The 13,880-nt window shown below is 37.5% G+C and overlaps 1 protein-coding gene across 1 annotated transcript; it reads left to right on the forward strand.

Annotated features, from left to right (window-relative positions):
• The first annotated feature begins 675 nt into the window (after positions 1-675).
• On the forward strand, positions 676-13,282 carry LOC116724302 (alpha-synuclein-like). Its single transcript, XM_032569899.1, has 6 exons — positions 676-943; positions 1,325-1,482; positions 1,623-1,652; positions 4,221-4,363; positions 11,298-11,369; positions 11,816-13,282. Exons 2-6 carry the CDS (start codon positions 1,362-1,364, stop codon positions 11,831-11,833), a joined length of 384 nt encoding a protein of 127 aa, XP_032425790.1. The 5' UTR covers positions 676-943; positions 1,325-1,361; the 3' UTR covers positions 11,834-13,282.
• The last annotated feature ends 598 nt before the right edge of the window (positions 13,283-13,880 follow it).

Here is a 13,880-nt window from a genome sequence, read left to right on the forward strand (position 1 = left end):
AGGGTTCAAATAAGGCTTTGAAGGAGGACTTGAATTAGGGTTGGAAGGAGAGTTGGGAGGAGGTTTTGATTAGGACTGGAAGGAGGTTAAATGTTCAATTGACATCTGTCTGTCCAAAACTGACATGCAAAGGGTTTTTGTGTATATTTTGAAACTCGTTTCTGAATTGCCTGCAAGCAATTTTAGAGGCGAGTAAATATTCAAAAGTATTTTTCTCTTGAGGTATTAAGTTCTCATAAAGGTGACACGTGAAATTGGAATGATGAGCTATTTTAAATTCCACTAATAAAATACATGTAAATAGATTTGTTGTTTGCTGATGTGTGTCTTAACTCATTGCATCGATTATAAGCTACTTTGTTGCATTTGTTGTTAAATGATTCACACAAAACTCGTAAAATTGATGTTATTTGCCTTTCTAATGTCCTGCAGAAGTTTCTGGTTACATTGTAAGCAAATTTGTTGACAAACTGATGGAAATCGCCAACAACCTGCTACATGCAGCTGCTGTTAACATCCTTAGTCACATGTGGGAAGAGAGAATAGCTGAGCCCGGTTGTTTTGAGTAATTACACTGCCACCAGCCTAATTGGTAGTTGGGCCACAGATGACATTAAAGAGGCTGCTGCTGCTCCTACTCGCTGTGGACAACCCACGTATAGAAACGGCTACGTAATCCATGTGAGGGAGCGTGTTGTGTGTGCGTGAGGCAGAGTGATCAATCGCTCCTTCTCCGTCTCTGCGGCGTGGGAGGCGTCTGTCAAACGGACCCGTGGAGAGTCCTCTCTGTCCGTCCGAGTGGAGGACACTACACACCGTCGCCAGTTCAGAGCAGCTGAAGTTTGGAGCCTGTAAAGTCGGTGTTGCTCTTCGGGGGGGATACTCCGCTGCCATCCGGGAAGACCCATCACATTGTGTGCTGAAAGGAAGTTGAAGCAAACAGGTGCGTAAAGCACTTCTCTTATTTTTATTTTATTTTATTTTTTTATCGTACAAAAAAGAACCTTTGTCGTGGCAGTAATATGATCGTATGTGCGCGTATCAGTCCCATTTTCTCCTTTACTATCCGTTGTATTAATAGTAAAGCCCTTCATTGCTGCCATTCACAGGCTGCAATTCCTACAGGTGGGATTTGCTCCAAAGCTGCTCGCATTGGGCAGCACAGATATTCCAGCCTACAATAAACCAGTCAGAGGAAGAAAAAGAAGGGGAAAAAAAAGAAGAAGAAAAGAACAGAAAAGCAAAAACGCGGGGCGGTGGCATCATTTCTGTGTTTTAACAGCGACTAATTCAATTCATCCGTCTGACTGGACCTGCTTTGCAGCTGGGTGCGTGTAATCTGGGAGCCGAACCGAGCCGCCATGGACGCGCTGATGAAGGGTTTCTCCAAAGCCAAGGATGGGGTCGTGGCAGCGGCGGAGAAAACCAAGCAGGGAGTGACTGGAGCGGCTGAGATGACGAAGGATGGGGTTATGTATGTTGGTGGGTTCCGGGAATTCATCTCATTTATGCTCAGGAAGTGACTGTAGTCACCACAGTTTTAAAAAAGAAAAATAAATCCACATTGTATTATCCTTTTTATTGTTATACTTGTAAATATTTGGCACTCATATTTCTTTCAGGTACTAAAACAAAGGATGGAGTCTCCACAGGTAACAACTTTCTATTAATACCAATGACTTCTTCCCTATGTTCTTGTTTAAATTTTACTATTTATGTTTATGACCAAGGATGATTCTATCCTTGGATTCTATCCTTTTTTTCCCCCCACATAAATATAATAGATTAATAGTTATACATATTCAGGCCTTGTCAGCCTTAAAATTGAATAACACGATCTTTGTGCTTTTCTTTCTGAAAAGTTTTTCACAAAAACAACATTATTTCTAGAAATCTGATCATCAACTCAAAAAATGATCCATAACATTAACAGTAACTATACCAGGCCTGCTTGTGGCAATGTAACCTTACCACCAAAACACAGCAAAAGCGTACAAGCATGTGCAAAGCATGAGTTTAAACTTGTTCCTATTTTGTCTGACAAGGGTCAAGTGTTAGGTAGGATGCAGGGTTATAGCACTATGGTTTTAAAACAGTTGCCTATTGGTTATCTGTGGGGAAATCTAACAAATTTAAACACTTGTGTTTTTTGGGCACCTAAAACTGCAAGGCCACAAGCATTCTGCTATGGTAAGCACTTGCTGACCTGACAAGTATGAAGGTATAAAAAGATTTTAAAAGTTTATGGCGTAAAAATTGCTGTAACTTATTGCCAGTCATTCATTATAAGTAAAATGTTCTTTATTGACATCATGAAAGGTGACAAGGTGTCCAGATTTTTCTCTGTCTTTTTTGAAACATAAAGTGATTCAGTTTTGGCCTTTCCTCACCTGTTGCTGCACACTGCCAGTCAGCTTACTAAAAAAGAATGCTTTTAAGTATTTCCTGCCCCCACAGGAAAGGAAAAAAAAATGGTTGTATAAAAATATTCAAACTAATTCAACAAATTAATGCCAAAAATAGTATTATAGTCAAAGGACGTTTTAGATGTTATTAGATGTTATTTAGAGGTTATTAGGAGTTGTTTCTTTTTGTTTGTTTGTGTTGTGTTGTTGAATTTTAATGCACACTGTATTTGACAACCATTCAGAGAAAAAATGTAATTCCATATCTGTGTGAGACGTTTTAAGCTGTTGGATTTTTTACATAGTTAACAATATGTAATTATTGGAAAAGAGTTGGTGAAACCTGGTATCCAAAGAACCAACAAGACTGATGTTTTGAAGCCGTTATTTCCGTTAGTTATGATGGTTTCTCGCTTATACATAATGAAAACACGACATCTGGGTTCAGAATAAAACATCAGACAAATTAAAAAAAACATATTCGATACAGAAATTTGGGCTTGATGTTTAAAGGTTTTTATTTTGAGAAGGTACTTTTAAGCTGACATGCAAACCTCATTGTATAAGTTTTTAACTATGAAAGGCAAACGATAGTTTTGACAGGTTGTTGTTTTTTTTTACATAATTATTAAAATAAATTCAACAACAGGATAAAACTAATGTTTATTTTTTGTTTATTTTTAAAAGTTATTAAAGATGAGTGTTTGGACCTTATGTTTTAAAGTTGGGCCCCACATCCTGCTGACTCAAGTCCTGACTACAGTAATTAATATGTAATATAATTTTAATAGCAAAAGGAGTAATTGTGCTTTATCTGTTTGAAATTATGCCAGTTATAGCACCATATAGCACTTTTTTGTTTTATGTTTTCGAGTATTTCCTGTGATGCCACGACACCGTACTGATTTTTGTTTTTTTACACAAGATTACCACAGTTTGAGAATTTCATATCAATCCAGACCTAATTTCATAAACAAAGGACTAGTTTTAACTCAGCAAATCTTTTACATGATTGAAAAGCAAAATGAGATTACCTCACCGAATCCTCAGGCGGTTAACAGGACAGATATATAGCATCTCTGTGGGTGAATAAGTGTCACATTTCCACTGCTTTATTCACCCTACACCTGAATGACTCCCTGCAGGCCTTGCTTTGCTATTTCTCATTCAGAATAAGTGAAGAACAAGCAGAGCCAGGCCTACCTTAACTGATTGTTCTGTAGAAACCCTGGCAGATGGTTTGTCTCTTTGGTTCTTACACTAAGCAGGTGAAGTAAATCCACTATGACATAATGTCTTGTCAGCGATCTGCATTAGATGATCTGATAATCTGCTTTGGAGAGGTTCGTGCAGGCCGTGTTTACGCCCTGTGAGCCTTCTGGTCTTGATTAATGATGCTGTACGGGTTGATCAGTGAAAGCCTTATGAGTTCACCTGTTGCCTCCACTTCGATTGCAACCGTCCATCAAAGATGATTAGTCCACCATGGGGATAAATTTGTTTGCCTTCCCTGTCTCTTTGAACAGAACTCACCCGAGGCTCTTCCTCAAATTAAGTTAGCTGATTGAATTACACACACACTTTTTTTTTTTATCTGTTTGCAACACAGCAAAAATCATTAATAAATTACTTGGCTTGAAACATAATTTTTAGAAGACAAGCTAACGGTGATAATTACAGTTCTTTCTATTAGTATAACTGCTTCTCAGATTACTTAAAAAACTTCTGTTCCTAATCCTATTCTGTGTTAAGACTGGAATAATACATCCTTCCCTCTGTTCTTCTTTTCCTTTCTCCTTCCTTTTGTCCCTGCAGTCGCTGAAAAAACTGTGTCTGGAGTGTCTCATGTGGGCGGAGCTGTGGTTACCGGGGTTACGGCTGTGGCCCAGAAAACTGTGGAAGGAGCGGGCAACATCGCCGCTGCCACTGGATTGGTCAAGAAGGATCCAGCCAAACAAGTAAGAAAGAGGCTTTTAATCTTGTGTCGAATAGTAAGTGACAATTTTTGGTGAAACATTTTTTTTATATATTTTACAAAACAGCAGACCCTGAGTTTGGTTCCATTTTATGAGATTTTTGCCTTCAGCTTTTATTATGAAACTCTGTTGGTTAAAACTATACAAAAAAAAAAATCACAATGTATGGTAACACCTATTCATCTATGTATTTATCTTTTCATAAAGAGGTTTTAATCTCTTAACCTTTTCTGGAAAAAAGAAGACAGAAATAATAAAAAAATAAAGTCTTGTCAAAATTACAGTTTTTACAGATGGACATGACTTTGTTCTTGCTTAAAAGTCAGATAATGTACATGACTGATTTTTTTTTAGTTATCAGAGGTTTGGGCTGCATCTCTAATTTGATCGTTACCTGCATTTTCTAACTCTTGTCACATAATAACAGATTTTGTGCCACATGCCTCCCAGATTTATGATCCCAGAGGGAAATTACATCTGCTGTTACACTGTTTCTTAATCTTGCATTGTGCATTGGCACATTTTACTTGAGTCAAATTGAAAAGAAATTAATGGGAATTTTGGGACCCATCAGCTCGTCACATTTCTAAAGGATGTATGTTGTGTGAAGGGACGTTTATTGTGATTGGGTTGTAAAATCTACAGCGCTACTTATCTTTTTAAAAAAATTTTTTTACTTTTCCATTATATATATGATTGTCTGACCATCTTGAGCTGATAGTTCAATGTTCAACACATAGTCTATAAGTTCTCCCAAGTATTGAAATAATTATTAGCTAAAATAATCAGAAAAGTTGGACTGTCTACAGTTGGAATCACTTCAAGCATTTGGCATTCAGAGGTGAGTGAATCTTCATGAATACAGACAGAGTGCTGGTATAGCTTAGCATGAGGTTAAATGCCATTGGTATGCATATGTGCAATAGGAACAATATGTCAGCTGTTTCCGATGTGTCAAAAAATTCTTACGCAGCTTGCTTACCTGAACATTACATTATGGTACAGTACCAGGTCTGTAGGTTTATTTACTAAAAGTATGTCTTTGTACACAAACGTAGGACAGATGAACACTGGGGAAATTAAATTAAAAGGCTTTTTTATAACCAAAATTTTCATTCAGCAAATTTATTCTTACTGTCTTAAAGTATTTTAGATGAAAAATACCTTAAAAAGTAAACATCATTGGGACAAATTACATTTATGGAAAGCAACATATCAATTACGTAGTAAGCGAGATTGAAGTGATGGCTGTTTTTGGTTACATGTTAATTTAGCTGGCTGACTGGCTGATCTGTGAAAATGTCAGAGGTTTGCAGAAGCAAATCTCTTCCAAGATATGAACATCTTAAGCTCTTCTGTTCTCATCATCTGTTGCATATTTTGTTGTGGCAATTAGTCAAGGTGTGTTTTTATTACTTAAACCTACACTTAATGCAGAATTTTGTTTTTTAATTGTCAAGGTTTAAAAAATAAAGTAACAGGACAGTAAGGATCTTTTACTTTGAAATACAGCTCATAATTCAATAGACAAAACTAAAGTGCTTACTTATTAAATCTGGTCCATAAGTAGATCATTTAGTAATGTGATGGTGATAAATAAGAGCTAAGATCTTAGCTTATCTCTGTCCAATTGTCATGTCTGTCTTTCAAAAATAATATATATATATATCTGATATATACTGTATATCTGCATTAACTTCCCAGAGCTGGTAGTCAAGTAAAGGCTTTGCATGTCTATTTGGATTCCAAATTTCTGCATGTACAAATATCTATGATGGACACAGGTGCTCAGCAAGTGGACAAGCATTTTGCATCAGACGCTTCATTACTTTATCCACCTGGAACTTTATACATGGTAGGCTGAAAGCAGATAAGTTGTTGGAAGCTGTGATTAGTTTTTGTTGGGGTATGTGTAGGAAGTGTTATATTTTAAGGAGTCATACTTGATGTCCATGTTGCACATTGCTGTGAGCACACTCACATTGAACCCGAAAAGGGCCTTCTCTAAAATGTTCTCACAGAGCACTGGGCCTTACTTAGTATGCAAAAGCATTAAGAGTTCCTTTCAGTAGAACCAAGGGCCCCTTCCAAACTCCTGAAAAACAGGCCCCTCTGTGTCAAATAGTACACTTGACACAATGCAGTAAGGAAAGGGCAGTTCTCCTGGCAACTACCAGACGGAGACGCTTATATGGGATTTCAAGACAGAGAAGGATGATTTGATCTCCATGGCTCTGGAGTTCAGTGGCAACATGCTTGACACGACTGCATCCAACACTTTGCATTGGGCTTGGTGATGAAAGCCTTGGATGTAGCTGCTGGCCCATGGAAATCCATTTGATGAAGCTCTCTATGCACTAATTTTGAGCTAATTGTTGTTTGGAGGTATGAAGTTATTGAACCTTCACCTCTGCTGTATGACTTTACATGGCCTACCAGTTTGCCAAGTTTCTGTTTTGGCACTGTGGAATATTTAGTAGCAAGGAACTATCATAAAAAGCTGATTGCACAAGAAGCATTCTATATTGGTAGTTGCAATTAAAAGAGGCCCCTGAGAGAGACCAATTGTTTTTTGAAAAAAGTGAAGATGTTTTGTCATCTGTAGATACCAAAATATGAGAAGCTTCCATTACTGAGCTCTGTGTGCAGATAAAGCTGTTTATTTACACACACCCAGAGGCAGCAGCACAGTGTATTCCTCCATTTCATGTGGAAGCTCCAAACTAAGTCTTCACTGTGTTAAAAATGGCGTACCGACCTTGAGTCATTTCTCATCATTTTTCATATCGGCTGCATGTCTTTCTCACCTGAAATGAAAGCTGTTACATGCTGGTAGCAACCTGGCATTCTCCATCAGTCAGTCTGGCCTTCGTCTGTCAAAGCGGGAGGAGGAGGCTAGAGCTGTTTATCGGAGCAAACAATTTGCTGTTCAGACAGAAGTCAAACATGAAAAATGATGCTCCTGTCATGTCTTCAAAAGGCCCTTTTATTTGTATTGTTTGTTTGAAATTCTTCGTAAGACCACTAAATACACAACATTATGTATTTTATAGAATTAAACTTTTCTGACAAATTACAAAAAGAATAGATATATTATCAAAATGTTAAGACTTCATAGCTATTTAATTATATGTACTAAGAATTTAGCTAACCAGTTAGGTAAATTCTAGCTACATCCACTGCAGCGCGCCGCTGGATGTAGAGAAAAACTCCAGATCTTTTCCCCATGAGTTTCTAAAGACCCAAGTTAATAAATGAATAATGATTATAATAATAAACTCATTGCAATAAATATGTTTTGTTGTTTTTCTACCAATTATCAGGAAGAAATATAAACCAGATTTTAAAAAATGGTATGTTTTCGTTTTGAGATTGTTGTTACATTTTTTAAAAATTTATATATTTTTATTTTATAAATTTTTTGTATCTGATCTCTTGAGCTCAATTTATATTTATGTAGCAATTTTATATATAATTCCTTAACAAAATGTTAATTTTTATGTAGAAATTTTGTGTGTTTCAGCTGTTTGTTACTCATGTTACCATCTTCTCACATATCAAATGTGGAAACTGGCCTTGCACAGACCGACTCCTGTGGTCTTTCTTGTGAATTCATGCAACCACAGAATAGCTTTCAACTTCAGTCCAGTCCAGTCTTAATTAGCTCAGGCTCAGAGAAGCAATGCTTCTGTAGCTTATCCATTAATGTTTCATTTTCAGTAAGGCTAACTGAAGGGTGCAGCAAAATATTTCCAATATAAAATCATGACTCTTTTCTTTCTTTGTATCCCACCAAAGAGTGTTGTTTTCGGGTATTTGTTTTGCTGTTACAAAGATTATTTAAGATTTCATATTTTAATAATATGATGTCATCGATGACAGCATCCTTAAAGCCATCTAGTTTATTTACAGTACTGCTGATCTGTGCAACTATTGTTTGTGTCTTTTTGCACAAAGTGACGATGTCTTTACCCTTTTGTAGTTGCGGATAAATGAGCTTGAAGCTTCGTCAGACCTTGCAAAACATTGTGTTTTATTTAGTTTGAATGAAACACAAACAACAAAATCAGGTGCTACATTCCAAAATGCAGATACTGACAGCAAAGAGAGGAGTTTGTAATATTTAATTTATAGCTATTGCATTTCTATATCCCACTCCTATTAATGAGATGTTAAAATGAATATACAAACTGAATTCAGCTGTAATTAGCCACCTGCTTTTGAGTAGCAGGGAACACTAAGCTTCCCAGGGAACACAAACACATTTTTCAGTGTTTGTTGTGATGCTATATCTTCCGTTCCTTAATGAGCACCGAGGCACGGGGGAATTCATGAAAGCAAATCGTGTCACTTCTGAACGCCATGCACTTACATTTCCTTAATTGTGCCTTCACAGGTTGCAGTAAGCAAACCTGTGCCCCATGAAGATTTGGAAAAACAATAGTGTTTTTTTCAACTCATCTTTAACTAATTCAATATCTCCTTTTGCATCCATTTTACAAGAAATTAGTTGTATTAGTTTAAACAAAATGAAAAGAAAGTGTAACATAATTAAGTGGAATCTTAAGAAGAGAGGACAGACCAACAGAGGGATGTAAACGCAACTGACTGAACGATCTGACAAGAAGAAACCTGCAGATTGGAAAAGTTAAAATCTACATTCTTTTAAACAAAAGACTGGCATGCAGATGGCAGCAGATTGTCCTCATTTAACAAGAGCTCCCTGAGCGACGCGGAGTCATTAAACATCATTAATATTGATTCTATTTAAAAATTAATGCCAGGTGGAAAAAGTCCCTCCACCACTCTCCTGAGACACTCAGACAGATAAAGACTCGCCCTCAGAAGAGCAAACAGTCGACACCGTGATGCTTTGTCCAGATTAATCTTCTCATCCGATTGTTTCACCAATTCATCATCTGTTGGTGACTCACCCTGATACAGCGTGACTGGAAAGGTAGAAGGACCCAGAAATGCATTTATATAGGACAAAAGTGGGTGTGAAACAACAGAAAAAGTAGAAATCAGAAAATGGTTTCACTTTGATTTAGATGTCTTAACATATATCATTCTCAGTTGTTTGCTTTGGTAAATTAGCGTTGCAGAGATAATTAAGGCTACATTTGCCTGAATGTTTACTTTAGTCAATAGGAGGGTGCTATTCCTGAAAAACACAGGCTTGATGGCTTGTTTGAAATGCAACAGGAGGAGTAGAAAGTGCAAAGACGTCCTAAAGGTTATATTCCCCATCTGGTAGCCTCACACGTCCACAAGCACTCATCAACACACAGTGATCACCCCTAATCAAGGTCAGCTCAGTCACACGGTGTAATCAAGACGGGAGAGACCTCCATTTTTCTTCAGCGTTTTAAACCTCGTTATTTTTTAGCAGCCTCCAGCCATAATGACTGCTGTGATGTACATTTATCCTGAAACAAACAAAGAGCTCAGTGGAATTTATTTCTTGTACTTAAGATTAAACAGAGTTTTTCTTCTCTAGATTTAGATGTCGACTTTTGGAGCATTTCCAAAGTAAACCGGTATTTTGAGAGCGACGTGATAGCAGAATGTAGAATGACATTCAGTGGAAAAGATTCAGTTTGTGTACAAGTTAATATTAGCATGAATACAGCTCTTCTACTTGAAAACCTCAGACGTTTGGTAGAGAACATGCTGTGAACAAACAGCATCATGAAAACCAAGGAACACAGCAGATTGGTCAAGGAGTGTAAAGCGGGTTTAGTCTTTATGAAACAATTCCCCATAGTTTGAACATCTCACAGATCTCAATTTATCATTTGAAAATAAAAATGAAGGTGTATGGCACAACTACAGTAGATTCAACAAAACTAATGCCGAGACATAGCTGCCACCCACCTAACCGCACCTGATTGTAAACTGACTCTACAACCTACGCACGCAGTCCTCACCTTTAAACATAGCAGTAGCAGCATGATGCTGTGGGGATACGTTTCCTGCTCTAGGAATAGGAAGCTGGTCTGAGTTGATAGGAAGAGCTGGGAATAAAGGCTGAAAAAGACTTCGGACTGAGAAAAAGTTTCTCCTCCTAACAGCAAAATGACCTGAAAGATAGAGAGCAACAATCATATGGTTTAGATCAGGGTTGTCAAACTCCAGTCCTCAAGAGCCGGTGTCCTGCAGTTTTTAGATGTGCCACAGGTACAAAACACTGGAATGAAATGGCTTAATTAATTCCTCCTTGTGTAGATCAGTTCTCCAGAGCCTTGCTAATGACCTAATTATTCTGTTCAGGTGTGGTGCAGCAGAGGCTCATCTAAAAGTTGCAGGACACCGGCCCTTGAGGACTGGAGTTTGACACCCCTGATTTAGATCAAAGCAAATTATTTTTGCTAGAACATCCCAGTCAAAGACATACATCTAATCAAATGTATGTCTACAGTTCAAAATTAATGTTCACAGATGCTCCTTATTCAATTTAACTGAGCTTGAACTGTTTTGCAAAGAAGAATGTGCAAAATGTCTGTGATGTGCAAATTCCATGAAGAAAGGTTGTTCTGGTACTGATTCAGAAGATCTGACTGCAAATTAACATTTCCAGTCAGATTGTTTGCTATACAAAAAATTGCATTGTTTTCCTTGTAATTCACAGTTATGTGTGACTTCAGACTGGTTTACCACAATTAAATACACTTGCAAGGAACTGTATAGTCAAGTGTCTCGAATTGACTTAAAAATAATAGACTACTCTCCAACTACACAACACGATACATGAGTTAGTTAAGCTAAAGAAGGGCTTGAGGCTAAACATGTGGGCTACCCGCGTACAGTAACACTATTAATGTCCCGTACAACGTTATCTTCACGAGATGTCTGAAAGATGCAGAGACGAGGTATAAAATTTGGAAGTGAAATATATTTCTATTTTTTTCTGCAGGGTGAGGATGTCTCAGCAGTACCAGATGCAGTGGAATCACCGATCGATACTGACTCCACTGAACCTACAGAGGTAACATTTTTAAACTGCTTTGCACAATACAAAGAAACTGGTGAATACCTGTATGAGGGTTCATCTCACTTTTGGTTGAGAGCTTGCAAGAATATAAAGGTGATGACAATTATTTTAATTAATCAAAGGTTTTACCTTACAGCTACTGGTGGAAGCTAATTATATTTCATACTGCTAATCAGGACTGTCTCAGAAAGGTGTTTAAGATCAGACAGATAAAGAAAACAAATATGTCTGAGACGTTTTCCTATCAAGGCCACAGACTGACTTTCAGCCCTGTGTGACAGCAGTCAGAGGTCATTAATAAATCATATGACTGGGTGGGGTGTTTATAGACCAGCTCCAGTGTCTGAGATGCAACATCATAATGGAGTAGGGGGATCATATCACATTTGCCTGTGCCGCAGCAGAGCCACAGCAAAACCTGTTCTTTTCTCTCGCCCCAGGAGGACTCCGACGACTGAGCGGCTCGACGGCTCCACAGTCGAAGCAAAATGACCCAAACATTCCATGTCGCTCTGCCAAGTCCCGTCGTGCCTCGTCTCTGGTCCGTCTTGGAGTCTGTGCTTGGCGTCTGTGCGTTTCTGTGCGTGCCGTTCTGTATGTCTTTGCAGTGAATGTCTTGTAGGGAGACAGAGTGATGTTGTGCGAGTGTGCTGGCGCGTCCTGCGTCCCGGGCGGCGGCTCAGGTGTGTGTGTTCTGTGACCAGCTGTCGTTTACAGTGACTCCCTCCCACTGAGAAGGCCACCTGATCCCAGAGTGTGGGTGTGCGCGCGTGTGTGTCTGTCCACTGTCAGCTGGTTGGCTGCGTCCGTAACACAAACATGGAAGTATACCACAATCTACAAACACCTAAGTGTCTCTATATAAAGGAACAATTCACACAGATCTGTTTGAGATGGATGCATAATGATATTCTCTATTTTGTTGTGTATTTTGTCATTGTTTTTTTGCAATGAGTACTATAAAGTACTGGGCTGTTTGTGCATTCATGTTGTATTTTATAGCATGTAAAAGTAATATTCAGCTTCACTGCTGTATCATGAATTTATTTGGATTCAAACGTTGAATAAAATATGTAAAGTGTGGGATTATGCTCTTGGAAGTCCCGTGTGAGCAAGTCAGTGTGGCGAATTAAGTATTTACAAAACAAATGTGTGTTTGTGAATCACATTTCTGTTTCAACTCCTGATTTCCTAAATGAAAACAGACTTAGTCACAATTTGATTTCAATTTGTTGTCAAACAACAACAGGTTCTTACATAAAACTCATTAGTTTTTTTTGTTTTTTTTACATTAAGTTTGAGGTAAAAATTTTATTTAATGTAGATTAATATATGTGTAATATATTCACATTATATGTGTTTAAATTCACCTAAATCTCCAGAGTAATATTTTAAAGGGTAAATAAACTTGAACGGAAACAAATAAGACTGAACAGGGAAGTAAAATTATCTCGTAAACAAGCACAGTGAGGATAAGGAGGTTAAGAGGAACAAACCCTCCAAGCTCACCATTTCTAATTTTGAGTCTATTCTACTTCAACAAAAAATGAACTCATTTTGAGAGAGTTTACACATATTAAGGGTAATGGTTTAAGACACTATAACAACAACAGATGGCTATGTGTAATCCCAATGACTTTGTGTCACTTTGTGTATGATTTGTTTTTAACATTCATAACTTATTTTGTCAAATTGCAATCAGAACTGTTTCAAAACTAATCAAACTGTACAATATGTTTGAATAAGCTGGAGATGCCCCAGATTGGGCGATCAGAAACTAAGTGGAGGATGTTTATCAGAAATATCATTCAATTTAACAATAATTTAGAATAGAATAATTCCACTACAATCTCTGCAGAAGATGAAAATTACTGTCAAAAACTTGTGAAGTAAAAACTATGAAAATAGTTGTTGCTTTGTGTTTTTTGTCAAACTGGCTTATTAGCAATCTTTGTTTACATCTGTTATAGACATCTAGGAACATAAATCCTTTCTATTATTTTGTATGTCAGAGAAAAAATATTTAATTATTCATACACTAAATCTATCTTTGATCTAGACTCTGGTCAAATCCTGATATTTTTGCAATAAAAAAACAAATTAGGACTCACAGCAAATATGACTTAAATAAAAACAATGCACATGACATCAAGGAGACAAGAAAGGGTGTTTCTCTGAGCAGAATTTCCTGTGCAGCTAAAGGTGGTGACCTCTGACCTCCACTTCTCCACATGCTGCAGTGTCGTTGAGGAGGACACTGCTGTCTCTCCAGCTGACAGGTAAACACCTGCATGCTGGTCTGTGTTTGGGGGACAGAGTAAAAGCAAAAGAGGCAGATGCAGGATCCAGATTGGTATTCATCACAGTAAAGTAGCTTTTGGGTTTTCTTCAGTTAAGGTTAAAAAATGGAGAACACATACAGCATCATGCCAAGAGAAGCATGTCTCTAAAGAGACAGAAATAAAATAAACAGTTGTATATAAAACTAATTTTATATTCACATTG

The sequence above is a fragment of the Xiphophorus hellerii genome, chromosome 8 (genome assembly GCF_003331165.1).
Source record: "Xiphophorus hellerii strain 12219 chromosome 8, Xiphophorus_hellerii-4.1, whole genome shotgun sequence".
Taxonomy (NCBI): domain Eukaryota; kingdom Metazoa; phylum Chordata; class Actinopteri; order Cyprinodontiformes; family Poeciliidae; genus Xiphophorus; species Xiphophorus hellerii.

Bases quoted from the DNA above. Each gene is read 5' to 3' on its own strand.
- LOC116724302 (XM_032569899.1), top strand. From the start codon at position 1,362: ATGGACGCGCTGATGAAGGGTTTCTCCAAAGCCAAGGATGGGGTCGTG. The intron at 1,483-1,622 runs GTGGGTTCCGGG...TATTTCTTTCAG, and splicing joins GGATGGGGTTATGTATGTTG to GTACTAAAACAAAGGATGGA. The intron at 4,364-11,297 runs GTAAGAAAGAGG...TTTTTTCTGCAG, and splicing joins AGAAGGATCCAGCCAAACAA to GGTGAGGATGTCTCAGCAGT.